The 17,884-nt window shown below is 32.4% G+C and overlaps 3 protein-coding genes and 2 long non-coding RNA genes across 7 annotated transcripts in view; 3 read left to right on the top strand and 2 right to left on the bottom strand.

The window, feature by feature from the left end:
• The window catches only part of LOC100742277, an 11,840-nt gene extending 10,292 nt beyond the window's left edge, over positions 1-1,548 (top strand). For all 3 annotated transcript variants that reach the window (XR_004462384.1, XR_004462386.1, XR_004462385.1), the window contains exons 12-13: positions 695-851; positions 962-1,548. The gene's annotated coding sequence lies outside the window, so the exon portion shown is untranslated. The remainder of the gene's footprint in view (positions 1-694; positions 852-961) is intronic.
• LOC100742037 (protein FAM13B) overlaps positions 1-9,619 on the bottom strand; it is a 15,309-nt gene extending 5,690 nt beyond the window's left edge. Inside the window, exons 1-6 of the mRNA XM_003492354.4 lie at positions 9,395-9,619; positions 7,755-8,362; positions 7,507-7,632; positions 6,911-7,108; positions 6,457-6,838; positions 6,102-6,345 (exon numbers count right to left, since the gene is read on the bottom strand). Of these exons, the coding sequence (XP_003492402.1) occupies positions 6,102-6,345; positions 6,457-6,838; positions 6,911-7,066 (782 nt within the window). The 5' untranslated portion in view covers positions 7,067-7,108; positions 7,507-7,632; positions 7,755-8,362; positions 9,395-9,619. The remainder of the gene's footprint in view (positions 1-6,101; positions 6,346-6,456; positions 6,839-6,910; positions 7,109-7,506; positions 7,633-7,754; positions 8,363-9,394) is intronic.
• On the top strand, positions 2,105-6,061 carry LOC105681255. Its single transcript, XR_001102542.2, has 2 exons — positions 2,105-3,780; positions 5,336-6,061. It is a non-coding gene; the product is annotated as an uncharacterized LOC105681255 (long non-coding RNA).
• A 54-nt stretch (positions 9,620-9,673) lies between the features above and the next one.
• Positions 9,674-11,464, top strand: LOC112213485. Its single transcript, XR_004462388.1, has 3 exons — positions 9,674-10,071; positions 10,146-10,673; positions 11,030-11,464. It is a non-coding gene; the product is annotated as an uncharacterized LOC112213485 (long non-coding RNA).
• Positions 11,465-11,589: 125 nt separating this feature from the next.
• LOC100743318 (protein argonaute-2) lies at positions 11,590-16,401 on the bottom strand. Its single transcript, XM_024370250.2, has 15 exons — positions 16,395-16,401; positions 15,806-16,290; positions 15,387-15,713; positions 15,089-15,289; positions 14,814-14,940; positions 14,366-14,739; positions 14,156-14,275; positions 13,788-14,061; positions 13,540-13,698; positions 13,306-13,471; positions 12,655-12,745; positions 12,414-12,577; positions 12,045-12,318; positions 11,779-11,963; positions 11,590-11,707 (listed from the first exon to the last, which is right to left on the bottom strand). The coding sequence occupies exons 1-15, from the start codon at positions 16,399-16,401 to the stop codon at positions 11,617-11,619; spliced, it is 3,045 nt and encodes a 1,014-aa protein (XP_024226018.2). The 3' UTR covers positions 11,590-11,616.
• Between the last annotated feature and the right edge of the window lie 1,483 nt (positions 16,402-17,884).

A 17,884-nucleotide genomic window follows, 5' to 3' on the forward strand; every position in this document is an offset into this window, starting at 1 on the left:
GTAGTAGTAGTAGTAGTAGTAGTAGTAGTAATAGTAACAGTAGTAGCAGTAGCAGTAATAGTAGTAGTAGCAGTAGTAGTAGTAGTACTACTACTAGCAGTAGTAGTAAGAATAGTAATAATAATAATAATAAAAGATGAGGAAATTGCAAGTGAGTCACCGGTTCTTGCGCTAATGTATTTCTTTTTCACGAGAACGATACTACTAAACCAAAACTTATATTAGAAACAAAAATAGATCTAATGCAGTGAGAAGTAAAATGTGCTTTACGAAATCAAAGTCCTCAATCTTGTTATACACATTGTAACATTCCTATTTTTACACACGCTGCTTTATCCTTCGTAATACGCGAGAGATTGGAAAATTCCATTGCCACGCCAGTGAGGACCGCCTCGATCAGAATGTACAAAAAATTAACCATGTTGAACGAAATAATCGAAACGTAAGATAATTAAAAGTAAGAGTGTATTGAAAGAAAGAGTAAGAGTAAGAGAGAAGTTCGTAATACCTTTACATAACGTTTAAAAAATTAATATGTAGATACTAAATAAGTGGTATTAAAAACTATAGTAAAAATAGATATACAAAAGTTTTATAAATCAAATGAAATATAATTTTTTTTAATTTAAATTCTAAAATATTAAGATGTAAATAAAAAAAATACCATGCTACGAAATTTCATATTTTTGTTTAGATTCGACTTGTCTGGCAGCACCCAATGCATCGTTGGGAAATTGAAAAGTTACATACTTGAGTGAGTCGAGTCGTTCTTTCAACAAGAGAAAAAAGGTACGGAGGACTGTGATCGATCAGCGTTAGAGAGAAATGCCTTTGAGAACGCCAACCACGAGGTAGGTCACGTCAGTACGCGTTTTATTATGCTTTCCTGGTGAGATTTTTCTCGCTGTCCCATGGAAACACATTCATATTTGACAATGTAACGACGTTATTTTCTCCACAGGTACAGAAAAACACATTCAAGGTACATCGACGTTTATAATCGTCCCAAATGATATTTTATATTGTATGCACATATCCTAGTGACGAACGAATAAAGATAAACAAAATAAAAAGTGAGAACAGGCTAACAATTAAATTAAAAAGAGAAAACATTTTTACTAGAATCCTAATGTAAGGAACTGCTTCTTCTTAAGCTATGTATTTTAAATCAGGGTGAACTGTTTTATCGATTAATCGTAAGTAACAAATTGTCGGCATATCCGTTAAAAGGGATCGATTAAAAAACTTCCAGTAATGCAATTATTTAGCAGCGAAGTACGTAAGAAATACATTCTCGTGTCCTCAGAAATAACTAATATCTTTCATAGTACATGTTTACCATGAAGGCAAAGAAAAGTTGCACTTTTATGGATGCTTTTTTAGCAGATTTTAATAAAACCGCGAGATCTTGTATCGCGCTGACATTACATAACAACACATCGTGTATTCCTATTTTCAGACTTCTTTCTTAAATCGAATTACCTCTTACGTTAATATCATGCATGATTAAGTTGTATAATTTGTCACATTAAATGGATCAACTTCTTAGCCTTGTTGTATTTTTGCAATACTTGGAATTGACCAATTGCGACTCGTCTATCTGTATTTTTAGAAAAGAATTTCCGTCGGAAAGAAGTATGAACATGAAAATATAAGAAGAGGAATCGTCGATAAATACGGAAAACGGGAAAGGAATCGACCCTTTATTTGCATTTGTTATGTTGGTGATGCGTGCAATAAACTTACTGTACGCGTATCCCTTTTGCAGTAGAAGTTATTCATGTAATCACGAACACCAACTTTCTTTTCCAATGGCGGACCACCGGCGCGAACACGAGTCTCTCAGTGATTCGATGGAACATTTATAGTCGTCTGCTTGTAGAACTAGACGAGAGAGCGTTCTCAGTCGACTCGTACGCAAGAAATGCGAACACTTTTCGATCGAAAGTTCCAAAGAACTACTGTCCTTCACAACGAACAGACAACACTTAATTCCCGCATAATTAGTCAAGATATATGTCTGCTGATTCGTATGAAAGTACACGTTTAGAAGTCGTGAGTCTAAACACAGAACCTAGAATTTTCGAGGAAGAAATTAGTTGGATTCACGGACGATTTCACGTTCACAAATGTGTGCGTTGCGCGTTGTACGTTGCTTCCGATTTGAAGGTACGCGTTGACCAAATGAAAGTTTCGAACAAGTCAGAAATTAGACTGCGGCTGTTGCCGATCGACTCTTCTCTATATTCTGTTCCTTCAACTGACACCGATCTTGTAGTTCGTCTTTGCGCGTGACGAGCGTGACGCACGCGACTTCCCGAGCGTTACTACTTACTGTCTATCAACCGTGAGTGTATATACAGCGAATATACATGTAATACACGTGACAGCCTCGAGAATCGATCGAATGGAAACTCTTTCTCTATCCATATTCCCGTTGACTCATGTTTGTTGGCACTGGTTACGCGTTCGTAAAATTGACCATAATTAACATAGGAATTTCACCCAAACTCCATAGCTCTGTTGCAATGCTTCACATGCTAAACTACACAGAAACCACTACGGTGTCTGCTTTCCTATGCTGCACCGGAAGAAACAAACCCTTCGAAACCGGTTTGGAGCTTGTTGTCACTAGCAATATCGTGATTAACTTATGAGTATAGTTTCGATACGAATCCTACTCTTTTAAGACAATATAAAATACTTTTATCTAATAAATGAGACTTTGTAATTTACATGACAGCGATAATAGCTCGATACCCAGTGGTTCCAACGATGCCCCTAACGATGACTTCGTCGATCCCTACGATGATTTATAATTTATGACAGATAATTCATGAATTAGTTCCAATTCTTTCTTCCATACGTGCAATAATATAACCGCCTCTATCGAAATGAAATAAGATTAAAATCATTTTCTTCGTTAGTATGAAATTGTATTAAATGACGATCTATAACAAATGTAACATGGATATCTGTGACCGCATGTTTGACACCTTGACGTCAACGAAACATTATTTTTGGTCGACGATGTATATACATTTAGTACGAAGCTACATCGTAAAATCACTAGTAATAGAATACGAACGATTTTTAGGTAAACTCGTTCGATAACGTTTGTCAGTCAACATTCTCTTTTAAAAACTTGTCGTTTACTTATTTACGAAAATAGCCGAAAGATCGAAGGTAAAGCCAAACTGCGTCTGTATGAACGATTCCATTTGTATGCTAAATACATATATACTTTGCCAACTTTCGTGTAGAGGGATCTCGATTTCTGAACTATTTTCGTTGGTAGGCGTGTTTCTTGCTGAAACCGGCTTGTGCCAAACGGCTCTTCCTTCAACTACGGATACATAACACGTAACTACGTAACGATTCTATATATGTATTTGTGCATGGTTATGATAGTGTTTAAGATGGACGAAACTTATTAAGGAGGATTACGTCATTGTTGGATCAGTGCCTCGAACGACTAGACTGCATGATATACATATGTTGCAAACGCATCGATTATAAAACACAATGACTCGTGATTCATGATTACTTTAAAGCTTATAAACGCATATGATTGATTCGGGCATCTTTGAATCAGTCAATAATAATTTTTACTTAGGATAGACAAAACTAAGATGTCCGTAGTATCCTAGACGAAAAGCATATTTTCGATTCTTCTACGTAAAAATTCAATTCTTTGTAAAGTAGCTAATTTTCGTTTATCGATGAAATTTGTCTTCCTTCGGGACGAGTGGGAGCAGCCGACGAATCTTGGATTTCAAAGTTGATAAAAATTAATATAGGATTTATTGTAATCCTGTTTTCCAAGAGAAAACTTGATGATTTCTCTGTCTATAATTTTTAGCAATTATCGAAGATAACAGTTAAGAATTTTTTATCGTAACCTGTCCTTTGATTTGATAACTTATGCAAAATCATACTCTACAACTTTACGAAAAAACAGCAAAAACGTTATTTGCCGCAGTTTCATACGAGTCGATGACTATTAACGAGTTTAAGCGTTTATTTCGATACGCATAAAAAACAGGTTCTTCTCCGTATTTTTTGTCGTACTAGACAGTACATTGTTGGTTGAATAACACGAACCGCGTGACTGGACGATCTCTTCAGGCTAAATTGAGGAACTACGCACTTTAGTGGTAAAGTTAAAATAATTTTAGCTAAAATATCTGGGTAAAGTTTCCATGCTATGAAATGACATAGAATACACTAAATCCAATGTTAAGGATGTTTCGTACATATAAAATAAGGCAAAATTTATGTATATATTTGCAATTAATGTTTGAATTTGACAGAGAAAGAGACAAAAGATTAAAGAAATTTGTAAGTTTTCGAGTCTGAAATAAAAATATTTCTTTTGACTTGCATGTAAGTGTAACAAACTCGTCGTTATATGTATGTAAATAAACCTTGTTACTGTTTTATTTTTTCTTTTTTTTTCTTCTTGCGTAAAAGATGAAAGTACTTACATTAATAAATTACTCATTATTAAATATAATACATATATGTATATATATATATATATATATATATATATATATATATATATATATATATATATATATATATATATATATATATATATATATATATATATATATATATATATATATATATATATATATATATATATATATATATATATATATATATATATATATATATATATATATATATATATATATATATATATATATATATATATATATATATATATATATATATATATATATATATATATATATATATATATATATATATATATATATATATATATATATATATATATATATATATATATATATATATATATATATATATATATATATATATATATATATATATATATATATATATATATATATATATATATATATATATATATATATATATATATATATATATATATATATATATATATATATATATATATATATATATATATATATATATATATATATATATATATATATATATATATATATATATATATATATATATATACATATATATATACATATATTGTATTATATTTATTATACATACATATATATATCTCGAATTTTAATCGTACTTTATCTCTTTGTCATACGATATATATCAACGATATCATTGACCAAACCATAAGAAAACAGAGACGATACGTTGCATTATACGTATCTATTATACGAAGGTATTAATACGAGGAGGCATTACTGAAATAATGCAGTCATATAGATCGAAAACACCCGATATTTTATTACGTATTTAATGTGAGAAAAGAAAAAAATGCTAGCCGAAAAAATTTTTGCGACGTTTCCTCTCTTTATAGTTACAGCTGAAAATGCTAAAATCGATCTAAAACGCATGCCTGTGATATTGATATGCAAGAGCACGTGGCGTATACCTTGAACGTTAATCGAAAAATAAGTATAAGACAGAAGGAAGTATCGACTGCGTTTTCAAGAACGTTCGTCGGTATTGAATTATTCCAACAAGATCAAGGATCGATACGTATGCTTTAATAGGAAGCGAGCATAATTTGCGATAACGATGATATCGAATATATGTAATAAAAATAAGTTTACAAAATACAAGGAACTTAATGGCATTTTGAGAACATAAAGTGACTTAATGTAAATAGCGTACCTATTTGTACGTAGAACCGTAGGAAGTTGAGCTATACACGTGAGCGAACACGAGCCAAGAGTTTTAAGACGTGCTAACATGTAATTGCAAGCCTACCGATTGGATTTCTTTATGAGATAACACTGATAATAACGCGATTTATAATTGCTTCTCTTATAGTTAAAATTACGTGTATTTTAAACTTATCTTGTCTTTATCTTTTTCTTTTTATTGGTCAGAATTAATTAAAAATATAACTGTTGAATCACGATAATGCGGTTTATGCACATTTATGGTCAATAATCATATGGCCTATATAGTTCAAATCTGGCATTGAGCCACAAAGTTGGATATCGCGATATTTATTTAACAGGTTTAACAGGTTTTCATTTGACCAATTTAACATGACTACATCTTACAGCAAATGCATGCACTTGAAAAAGGTAAGAAAAAAGGTGTATATATATGCAACTTACCAATCTGGAAAAAGCACAGATGCTTCGGCTAAGATATCACGAAGAAGGGTGGTAGCAGGTGGAACATGAGGTAGAATTACAGGGGCGAACACTCCGCAAACGCCGGCACTACGTCCATGTTTAGCTTCGTACTTGCTTAGATAAAGAGCCAAGTAACCAAGCAAACGATAGTGGGAGGTTGGCAGAGTTGACAGTAGCTCTTTCGTTAAATTAATCCAACAGTCATGATCGTTAGCATAATTTTCTGTGAACAAATGGTTTATGATTTTTTCTTTTCAAACGAACATGTTACATAAAAAGAAGTGGAAAAGAAAAAAGGCAGCGTGCTAGAGTAATTAAAGTAACAGATGCTTACGGGCATGAATGGACAATAGCCTAGCTACAAGGGTTGATGGTACAACAGGTTGTGGTAATTCTTTTAGATACTGGCGAAGAAGCGTTGCCGCAGTCGGGGGACAGGCTGCTGTTTCTAAGTCAGCATCTCCTCTTCTCTCAAACGCGGCCCTCAATCTTTCTGCCAGTCTTGGGCTTCCACCGGACAGACGGAACACCGCGGCGCTTTGGAATCCATGAGCTTCGATATAATTACACAATCGGTGTACCACAAAAGGCACACCGGTGTCGAGGTATGGCTCGATCGAATCTAGTCGAGTACCAAAGACCCTCGTAGATCCTGCGTTACGTCTTAATAACGATACTGTCAGAACGCGTTTCACTTTCGCTAAACGGGATTCGTCCTTGGAAATAATTGAATTTCAGTATAAATTATTGACATTTGAAAAACGTGAAACGTACTTAAAGGAAATTACCTTGTCGTGAACTTGTCGAGATCGTGTAGGACTCGACGAAGATCCATGATGATGGTGGTGGTGTTGCTGATGATAGTAATGATGATTATGATGATGATGATGATGGTGGTGGTGGTTGCTGTGGAGATGGTGATGATCTTGCTGAGGACGTCTCATCCCACTTTGTCTACAACGCGAACCGCCGCCACCGCCGCCGCACTGATTAAATTGACAATTTTTGTTTGTCTCTATTAAGCTAGTTTACCAATATCAAACGAATAAAGTATACTTTTATGGCGTTGAACTAGCAACTGTGTAATTTTTAACTCTTTAACGTCTACTGCAAAGTTGCGTTTCACGATAAATCTAGACAGAAGACAATATGCCTGTGTCGATGAGAATTCGATACCGATCGAACAATGGACTTTGCGATATTCAATCTCTCAAGAGTAGGTTGATCGATAAACTTTTTATGCTATGCGCTTCTTTAATGTACATCAGGACGACAACGATTGCTCTATCTGAGATCGTGTATCGGATAGTATCAATGACGAATCGTCTGTCGTTGCACGTTTACCGATATTTACTATAGAAATTGTTAAAAACTGCAAACTCACAATACACTCCCTCGCGACCCTCCACAGGTTGAAGTAGATGGAGTTCAGCCTGGATACTACTTCGAGTTACACTTTTTGGTTATTTGCTCTCCTTCGCAGTCGATTTCCCGAGTGGATATGTTATACCTGGTAAGAAAGTACTTTCGAAATTATCTTGCATATTATTCTTTTGACTGCGAAATGATAGCTAGCGGAAGAGTAAAGTATTTTATTCGATGAAGCTTTCTTTAATAAAATTTGCGTATCACCTTGTTTATTTCGTTATGAAATCTTTTTGTTCGATGTATTTTATGTTTATTCTCCGTGACAGCTTGATTTTTCGATGTTGACGATGGCGTGAACGTTGACGGTGGCGTTGACGTTGATAGTGATGTTGTGCCGATGTTGATAATGACGTTGACGTTTACAGCAAGTCACGAATTTTCAGTTCCGCACGGAAGAGATTCGTTAAACAGAGGGTAAGGAACAATGTGTGGGGTAAGCGAATAATGAAAATTAGAAGGACGGGTGAATATGAAAACTTTCGAAGGAGAAGGGACCGGCGAAGAAAAGTCCTTCGTCGACACTCGCACGAAATCTTCGAGCAACTTTAAATCGATGTTGGCAACCAATATGATGTTAAAAAGAGATCGTTTAATTTGACTAGTTTTGGGTTCATGTCCCTATCACGGCACATCGCATCGAGCCCTTTCTGTAAGGCGAAGGGCACTGCCTATGGCTGCTTCAAGAAATGAGTCGACACCAGTCGTAGCGTAAGCATCGAGGGTCAGAACCAAGGATGAGTTTTAGGTCACCACTTCGCCCCTTAACCTGGCATGGTCCACGTGTCTCCTTAAACTTTTATTGTAGTTGCCTTCTGAAATCAAAATAAAGAATTTTTCAATCATCTCGTCCATTTTCTTACGTTACGCCAGTTTTTCATTGATGCACAATGAAGCAGAAATCGTCAATTCTATTCATTGCCGTTGAAGATCAATCATTACACGTAAATAGATAGCGGTGATCACGAAGTTCGTAAAAACTATTTTCAACCGAAAGTTTTGTAGAGTCTAGTTGATTTGAACAATAATTCTCCTTGTTATTAGATAAGTATAAACATGAACGTTTCTTAGTCCAGAACTTTCCACGACGATATATTACGTGAATAGGGCAAAAAATGTCAATTCATTTATGAGCTTGAAACATTCTGCGACGCTCACTTGCAAGGAAAACAATCTTTGCTCAAAAAATAGAAAATTACAATACGTTCAATTCTAAATATGAACAACTCAATATTCGTTAAAACATATAGAGGAGGATAGAAAATGGTGTAATAACTTGGTACGAAGAAGATAGAGGGAGAAAAGGAAAAAATTTTAATTAGCGGAATATATGAATAACTGTGATGTTCGAAAGATTCACTGTGAAATGATACAACTCGTAAAAGGAGAACGTTTAATGTGACACGTCATCGAAGCATTGTTTACTTTCGCATTAGAACCTGCAGTGAAACAATAGCAACTGGCTAATACATCTTGAAATCTTGTCGTACATCTTGGTCAAGAATTCAGATTACGATAACACGCGTTTATTTAGACAAATATTGGTTTTTATGCCATTCGTTAACTTGCTTTTTCACATTTTTAACACGCGCAGAACGTCACATGATCGACCGTCGTGCAATGAAAAGCATCTCTATAACACTAAGGAAATAAATAAAAGAATTGAAGACACGTATACAACAAGTAATATTCTATCGCAGCGGTTTCCGTTAGTAAATATTTCCGTTAGTAATATCGAACTTTCCGAAGAATTTTTATATGTAATCACAAACCGTGAAAAAATTACTGAAAAAGCTGTCTAACTACATCAATGATTTTCAGGTGAAGAGAGACAGAAATAAACATACCTCATGAAAACTATGGTAATCATAGCGATTACAGCGAATCGTGCACGAGCGCCCCACGAACCTATACTGAGATTTTACGACCGTGTGGCTCCCCTTTTCTGTCTTTTCTCTCGTTCACCCTTTCGTCTCTATATACAACGATAGCCCCTTTACGTCTCTTCTGTTGGCGAACGGAACTCGAGCAGCGTTTTCAGCGTATCACATACCCCCTTGGCAGCAGATATTGCGAGCACGAGGGCGCATGCACTACCTCACCTCCAAGAATCAATAGACGTTCTGGTCACGTGAAGCATCCGCGAGAACAGAGACCTACCTTAGACGGAGGCAAAATTATATACAGAAAAGGGAAGAGAATAGCGGAGGAAGCACCAGAAAGAGAAAAGGAGAGAAAAGAGAGAAAATATAAAGGATAGAGAATAAAGGGTGAACGAAAGAAAAGGTAACAAAACGAATAAAGCGAGATAAAGAGAAACAAGGTGAGAAACTGTGGAAGAATAAGATATGAACAAGAGCTAAGATTGATTAAAGTGGAACAAGAGCAGAGGAGTTCGCAAATAATTAACTCATTTGAAAATTTCAATTAATAAATTTTTATAGAAATGGAAGCTTGTTAAATTTATTTTATAAGATAACAATGAAATTTCATAAAATTTTTACACCGGTTTTAACCGATTTGTGTAAGTTATAAATTTTTGTCTCATGTGTGATAATTTTTAAAACTGTAACTGTAATAACCGATCTCCAATTTCAGATCTCTCTCTACACTACGACTGCAATTTACCCTACGTGTTTTCAAAGCTTTATTCAGTCAACAAATCCTATAAATGTAATATCTCTTATTATTCATATTTATGCCTCTGTTAATGACTAGTAATTGGATTTCTTACATGATATTATGAAAAGTACTGTTATATAATATATATATTGTTATATACATATTTATTTAATAGGATTTATATGTTCTGAAAGAACCAATTCTAATACTTAAACTTTGTCCTAAGCATATTGTTTACCTTACACATCTAAACAACATACGTGCATAATATTTTTAAATCCACAAAATTAATGATAATGATACATTCATGATAATGGCAATGATGATGATAAAGTGATACATTTCAATCGATTTCTACTATATCAACAGGAATAGAAATATGTACGATGACCTTTTGTAGCTATGTGCGTTTGTTTACTACTAGACTATAGGGTAACTATTTTCGATGCACCCTACTAATTGTTCTTCCATTTCAAACAATTGTGATTAATATCATAGAAAAGGGTAAACATATATTTTTTTTGTTTCGAATATACTTTACCTAACATTTAATATATTTGATTATTTATTTGTATCTATTTTATAATTACTAGTAAATAAATGTCTAGTAATTTATACATGTGTTACTTTCGACTTGTATATTTTAATCCTTCTAAAGAAAAATTTATTATTATCTTTACTTTTTTACCAAAAGTAAAAGATAGATATAAAAGCTATCCGAAAAAGAAAACATACACATTCATATATAAAATACAAATGCATTATGTACAGAGTACAATATTACATATGCTAAAGTGAAATATTTAAATAAATTAAAATTAACATACCTTTCTAAAGACTACATATTCTATGTTCTACAGGGACAATAATCGTTATCTTCGAAATTTGTAAAATGCGAGACGAATGTTGAATCGCAATTTATCCAAACTCCATTACCAAGACTTAACGTATTATCAGAATGCAGAAATTGTAGAAAATCCATCGATAAAATTTCTTGCACTATTAAACGATATAAACAGATTCACACAAATATATAAATAAGTACAATATTTCTTTTTACGCTTTATTATGATTTATGACATGACTATCAAACCCATGATATCGGCACGATAGCATTATAGGTCATATTACAGGTATAGACATATTAGACATATCAGCATATTAAATCTTTACATTCAAATAGAATTAATTACACGATGAATATATAACATTTTTATATTATAAGAATAATTATTTAATAACATAATAATAAATTTTATGTACGTAATTTATGTATTGTAAGTAATGAACAAAGCAACCGTGAAAGAAATAATTAACTGACATCTCATGTAGAACAGACGTTGCATGCGAAGATAAATTCTTAAATTAAAAATGCATTAATTGAAATAAGTCAAAATAGTGTCTAACCATTTTTTTATCATATTTTATCATATGTTTTATATATATCTTATACAAAAAACATAGGTGAATTTTTGTTTATTTGTAAAGTCATTTTGCTTTTTTGCTCCTCTCCGAGCTTATCAATATTTAAGGGAACACTGCAAACACATATAAATAATTTTATAATAAATATATGAGACATTAATACATATGCATATACCGAACTTACTTGTGTATTAATGCTCTTGCTCTAAAAGCAGCTAAATGAGCATAGTATGTAGGTGCAGGATAACTAACAGATCGTGTACATCGTGCGAACATATGACAAAGATAATACGTAAGTTGCTCAATTTCATCTTCGTGCATATGATTTTCATTACATATGCACCTGTATTTCGTAGGTCTGGCAGTACCCTATAAGTGTTTTTTTTTCTATTAATTATTAATGTAACTACTTTTAACGGCATATAATATAATGTGAGATATAGGACTTACTTGTATGCTAGCATGAGATACAAGATAAAAGTCTCCATAAATTGGATGTGTAATTTCTGTATCAACGACAGTACCTGCTTGTACATTAAAGTTTCTATCATCGGAATTTCTTTTGTCAGTCGGAAAAAGACGTATGTGATGTCTTTTTTGAACTACAAAAAATGTGATCGCAATGTCACGCTCTTCACTTTTGTTTAAACGATTTATAGCTCTTTTTATTGCTTCCAATTCATAATGCATCACTTGTAAAAGTTGTCCATCGCTTACACCATCCCTATACACGCGTAAATAAGTATTTGTTAAGAATATTCTATATAATTGAATTTACCCATTAACCTTACATATCGCTTAATATTCTAATCCATTTACCGATAGAAGATTATTCTTCTAGGCTTATATCCTGTTTTCGCATAAAAGTACTTCAACTGAATTATCATAATTTCTTCCATGTCGCGTATCATTTCCTCTCTCGGCTGCTGAAGTCTTATTTCAACGTTATATTGGAAAGCATTAGGATCATGACTTGCTGCAACCTAAATTAAGGTATTATATATATATACACATTTTTTTGCATGATTCGATAATTTGATAATGAAGAGAAGATTCTTACAGCTGCAATCGAAGGTATATTCGTCGCATCAGGGGATGGATGAGTCACATCGGCACCAACGATCATGCATGGTTCTCTTAAACAAGGTGGACTAAAGAAAATAATACTTTATGTACATAAAACGCAAATATATAGTAGTGCACAATATACATATAGTAGCTCACGAAACATTTATCACAAAAAGTTCTTATGAATATATAATGTTCATTCTACGGAACTTTTTGAAATTTCACTAACTCTATAATGAGATATTATTGTAATCATAATAGCATTGCAACCAATACGAAAATGTACCAAAAATTTATTGCAAACAGGAAAAATTAATATGCAGCATAAATAGTAGACAATTAGCGCTAAAGATGGTCTCATTATATATGTATTGTGATCTATTAATATAATGAATAATTGAATGTTCAAATACTGTGGTCATCTTTGTAAAGTGTATGCTTCAAATACATATTTTGTAACTCCTATATACATTTTCAGATCCGTATCAAATTTTAACAATATAATCACTGTAGTCGTATCTCGTTATAGTATAGTAATGAAATTTCAAAATGTTTTGTATAATATACATACAAAGTTTCTAGGAGTATCAAAATACTTTCGTGAGATATTGCATATTATAAAAAAAATAAGAGATAATATTACCGATAAGAACGAGCAAAGGTGTGATTAACACCATTAAGCTTTGAATTAATTTTTAACAAAATATTTCCAACCGTTGAATCATTTAATTTTCTCATAGTTTGCTGTTTTATACATTGAGTTACAATACCTCCAAGTATTTTAAGTTCAGAAATTTGTTTCACAACACCTACAGTCAATAAAACATTTTATTAAAAATTTCCCTTTCGTATATGCATAAAATAATACCATACTTACTGTAAGCACTGTCCATATTCGGAAGTATTACTAGTACTAATTTTATATTTTGTTTCTTTTTTTGCTCAAAATATGCAATAATGTTCGTAATATCATTTTCTAATCTTAATTTTGCGAATGGAGTTAGTGCCCTATTAATTGTCATGTTCAGGGATGAACCTAAAAAGTAATATAGCAACAAAATTTTATGTTACTATAAAAGAATATTTTAAATATTATGTTGGAAAATTTATTTTTAACGTACTAACCATCGCGTCGTAGTTTATCGTGCAAATTATGTAAATCAGAATCACGCACGTATCCGTCTAAACTTAATATAGTCCATGAATTTTCTGGCAAATCACATGGTTTTAAAAATTTGTCTGCTCTCCAGGCTCCCTTAAATACGTTAACTTGTCTGTCATCGTATTGTAACTTGGGAGCTTCAAGAACTCTTGCTGGCACTTTTTCAAATTCTCCATGTACAGAGAAATGAAATTCATTCAGTAAACTTGGTTGATGGTTCAAATCCATCTTAGCAAACTGTGAACATATTTATATTTTAGTTTACTTTGTTAATGATAACAAATTGATTTGACAGTTTTCAATTATAAAAATTATTTAAAAAGCCTCTTACGCCACTCATAATTTTCTCTTTACGTATTTGGGTATTAGTTGCTGTTTCGCGAATCATTTTAGAAGTCTGAACATCATCCAGTTTTTTCCGTACAGCTTGTCCAGCTATAATTGTACATAACTGTAAAATATGAATACAGGTATCGTTAATTATTATTTAGGTATAATAACTTTAATCATGTAAACATATTTCTTTTTCATTTATATTTACCTCGGCAGGTACGTGAATGTTGCTATTTTTAGATCCTACCCAAAGACAAGGCAGTTCAGGGTATTTTATTCTATATCTTTTCATTTGTAAAAAATATTGTTCAACCGTAGAAGTACTTCCATCTTTTAAAGTAAATTTGTTTTCTCTTGCACAATCGACTAATCCATTTATGACATAAACTCTTTTACTGGTAGGTTGATCTTGTAATTCATATTGTACTTTTAATCCCTTTAAAAATCTCGTTATTTTATCTCGATTATATTTTATGTCCCTTGGAGTTAGATGCTCCAGCACTGTATCAGTTCTAGGATTCTGACATAATTCTTTCATCAAATCAATAACTGACTGTTCTTTAGGAAATCCCTTATGTGCAACTATTCATAAAACATATTAAAATTTATATGCATAATTAGCAATAGGTAATAATATTATTATGTTAATATATTACCATCTACATTCAAATATGCTCTAGATCCAACTATAGCAGATTGGAATACACCAAACCATAAATTTAAACCATTCGTCAATGACACAACTCTACCTTGTTCCGGTGCTTGAAAAAGTGATCTACCGACCTATCAACATGTTAAGTAATGTATTAATAATATTAAATTTATCGTAACATACTATATATATCATATATCATTCCCACATGCAATTAATATGATAGTATATAAATCAAATATTTGCATAAATAAAATTTGAATTATTTAAGAAAATTACCGTTACGTATTGCGATGCAGGTCCATGGCGCAAAATAATATCCAATGCCTGAATACATTGCTGTTTTGTGTCAGACTCAAATGCATCATACTTTAAATTTTTGATCCATGACAAATCAAGAAACGCAACTTTTTTTAAATATATCTTGAAAGTTCTTTCTTTTTGGAATTCATTATCAAAAAGAGTTATTGATTCTTCCTTCTATAATGTATACATACATATATATAACAAAAATATATAAGATACTAAGAAACTATGTATATGTATAATCATAAAAGCACATTATTTATTTACTTACACTTTGATCACCAAAGGGAAGATCATTTGCACTATATGCATTTCTTCTGCCATCAAATGCAGGATATCTCTTTGGACACTGTATTTTTCTAAATTCTTCGAAAACAGATCTTAAAAAACATTTTGGTTTGTCTGGTGTAATGACTACATCATAATGAATAACATTTGTTTCAAAATTTCTAGGAAAGATGAGTCTAAACATGTTTGTTTCTACTGTAATTTTTTTGCCCATAGTTCCTACACTAGTTTTTTGTGGCATCTGATTCCAGTACATTTCTTGCAAACTTTTTGATAACACCTGTTTATGCTTTGGAACTACAGCAGTTACCTAAATAGAAATATACAAAAGTAAAATACAAATTACCATTTAATATTTCTACATACAATTTCATTTTGACTTCAGTAAAGTATAAACAATACCTGCTGTGGCTGTTCTGAACCAGATGCCTGTGGTTGGACATCATGTGACTGTCTCCCTGGTGAGAAAGGTACCTGCTTTTGTACAATATGAGCCAATTGTTGTTGTCGTTGACTTGACCCTTGCTGTGGTGTACCATTTGTCCCTTGCTGTGGTGTACCATTTGTCCCTTGCTGTGGTGTACCACTTGGCCCTTGCTGTGGTATACCACTTGGCCCTTGCTGTGGTATACCATTTGTCCCTTGCTGTTTTCTAGCACTTGGCCCTTGCTGTTGTCTAGTACTTGGCCCTTGCTGTTGTCTAGTACTTGGCCCTTGCTGTGGTATACCACTTGGCCCTTGCTGTGGTATACCACTTGGTCCTTGCTGTGGTATACCACTTGGCCCTTGCTGTTGTCTAGCATTTGGCCCTTGCTGTTGTCTAGCACTTGGCCCTTGTTCTGTGCCAAGTGATCCAGATGTGGATTTTTGCCTTTTACCCTTCTTTTCTGTGCGATATATATATATATATATACATTTATCTTTTGCCTTATAAGAGAACAGCCTCAAGCGTAAATCGCCAATTTGGATAGATATCATAAATCTTTCATACCGTCCATTACTAGCTCTCATTTATAAGATCATTATGGTATTGATTTTGATTACTCAAAGAACTAATGCAATACTGCATATTATGCTCTTGTAGAAGATCACAAACTGTTAAAATTTTTACGATTAAATTATTTTCTAAACTTAATAATTTCTGAGACGTTCAAAATTAGCGATTTTGCTTGGAAACATATTCTTATTACTGTAACATGCAATATGTAATATGTAATACTATTTCGTAAATCATTTGTTTGTTGTTGTGAGTAATTTGTCCGATGTCGTGAAGAATGTGTTATGTATTGTGAATCATGTATCTGTTGCTTTGAGCTGGACATGTCAATGTCACCTGTTAGGACAGGTGTTCGTTCGTTAGGATGTTTGTTCGTTTTTTCTGTGTAACATATGTAAATATATTTGCTTTCTGTCTTAATATATTATTACTGTAATATATAGAATGCATGTAAAAGTTACATAAAAGCGGGCACGAGATAATTCCTCATGACAAAGTAAGAAGAACACATAAAACAACAAATATATTTATTCAAGGTTCAGCATATCAGAAAATTAAATTTGAAATCGAGCAATGTGTGACGTATATCGTTCGTATACAACTGCGCGACATGAATAGTCTGCAGCCATATAACATGACCACATTTATTACGGAATACTTTAACTAAAAAATCGTTATTTACATTTTTTACATAAGAACTTGTTGTTATACGATGTTCCTTGACCAGATTTTTATTTATAATGCCACATCAACTGTATACGTTACGGTTATGAAATGGATTTTCAAATTCGATATTCTCGAAAGCTAAGTTTCAAATGACCAAATCTTATCCTATTTCATTTTTATCTTTTTATGAAAGATTACTTTATGTCCGCTTGAACATGCGTAACTTTCGCACGCATCCAATAATATTATAATATTCGTGCAACTTACTCTGAGTCATTTTCACAACTTTCCCAGAAAACAGTTATTGATCTTTGTATGTATATCTTTAATGAATACTTCAAACCCAAATTTTGTTTCACTTGCGTGAGATTATAAATTGACGTACTTCCTTATATACAACAAGCACGTTCCTGACCTTTGTTACTTTCTGTGTGAAATTGGGGAAGACCTACGACATATTTTTTATCGATTATAAGGCTTACCAACTTGTTACCGATAAATGTTATAATTAAAACAGGCAAAAGGAATAAAGTAAAAAAAAGGATCTTTTCAATGGTATATAATTTATGTTAAACAGAGGACCTCAAAAAATTGTTTAAAATTGTTTAACAATTTTCTATGTTAATGCATGTAATGTATTAGTGAGAATGTACAATACGTTAAATGTTAGAGATTTTCATTAATTGTTGTATCTATTGGCATAAAGTGGTAAAATTCCCTAAGAAATCTGATTTATAAATCGTGAAACAATATAAATATCGTTCAAAATCTATACATTAATATCTTCTTTCACCTATATAATATTTTAAAGTAGATCA

The sequence above is a fragment of the Bombus impatiens genome, unplaced genomic scaffold (genome assembly GCF_000188095.3).
Source record: "Bombus impatiens unplaced genomic scaffold, BIMP_2.2 scf_0675, whole genome shotgun sequence".
Taxonomy (NCBI): Eukaryota; Metazoa; Arthropoda; class Insecta; order Hymenoptera; family Apidae; genus Bombus; species Bombus impatiens.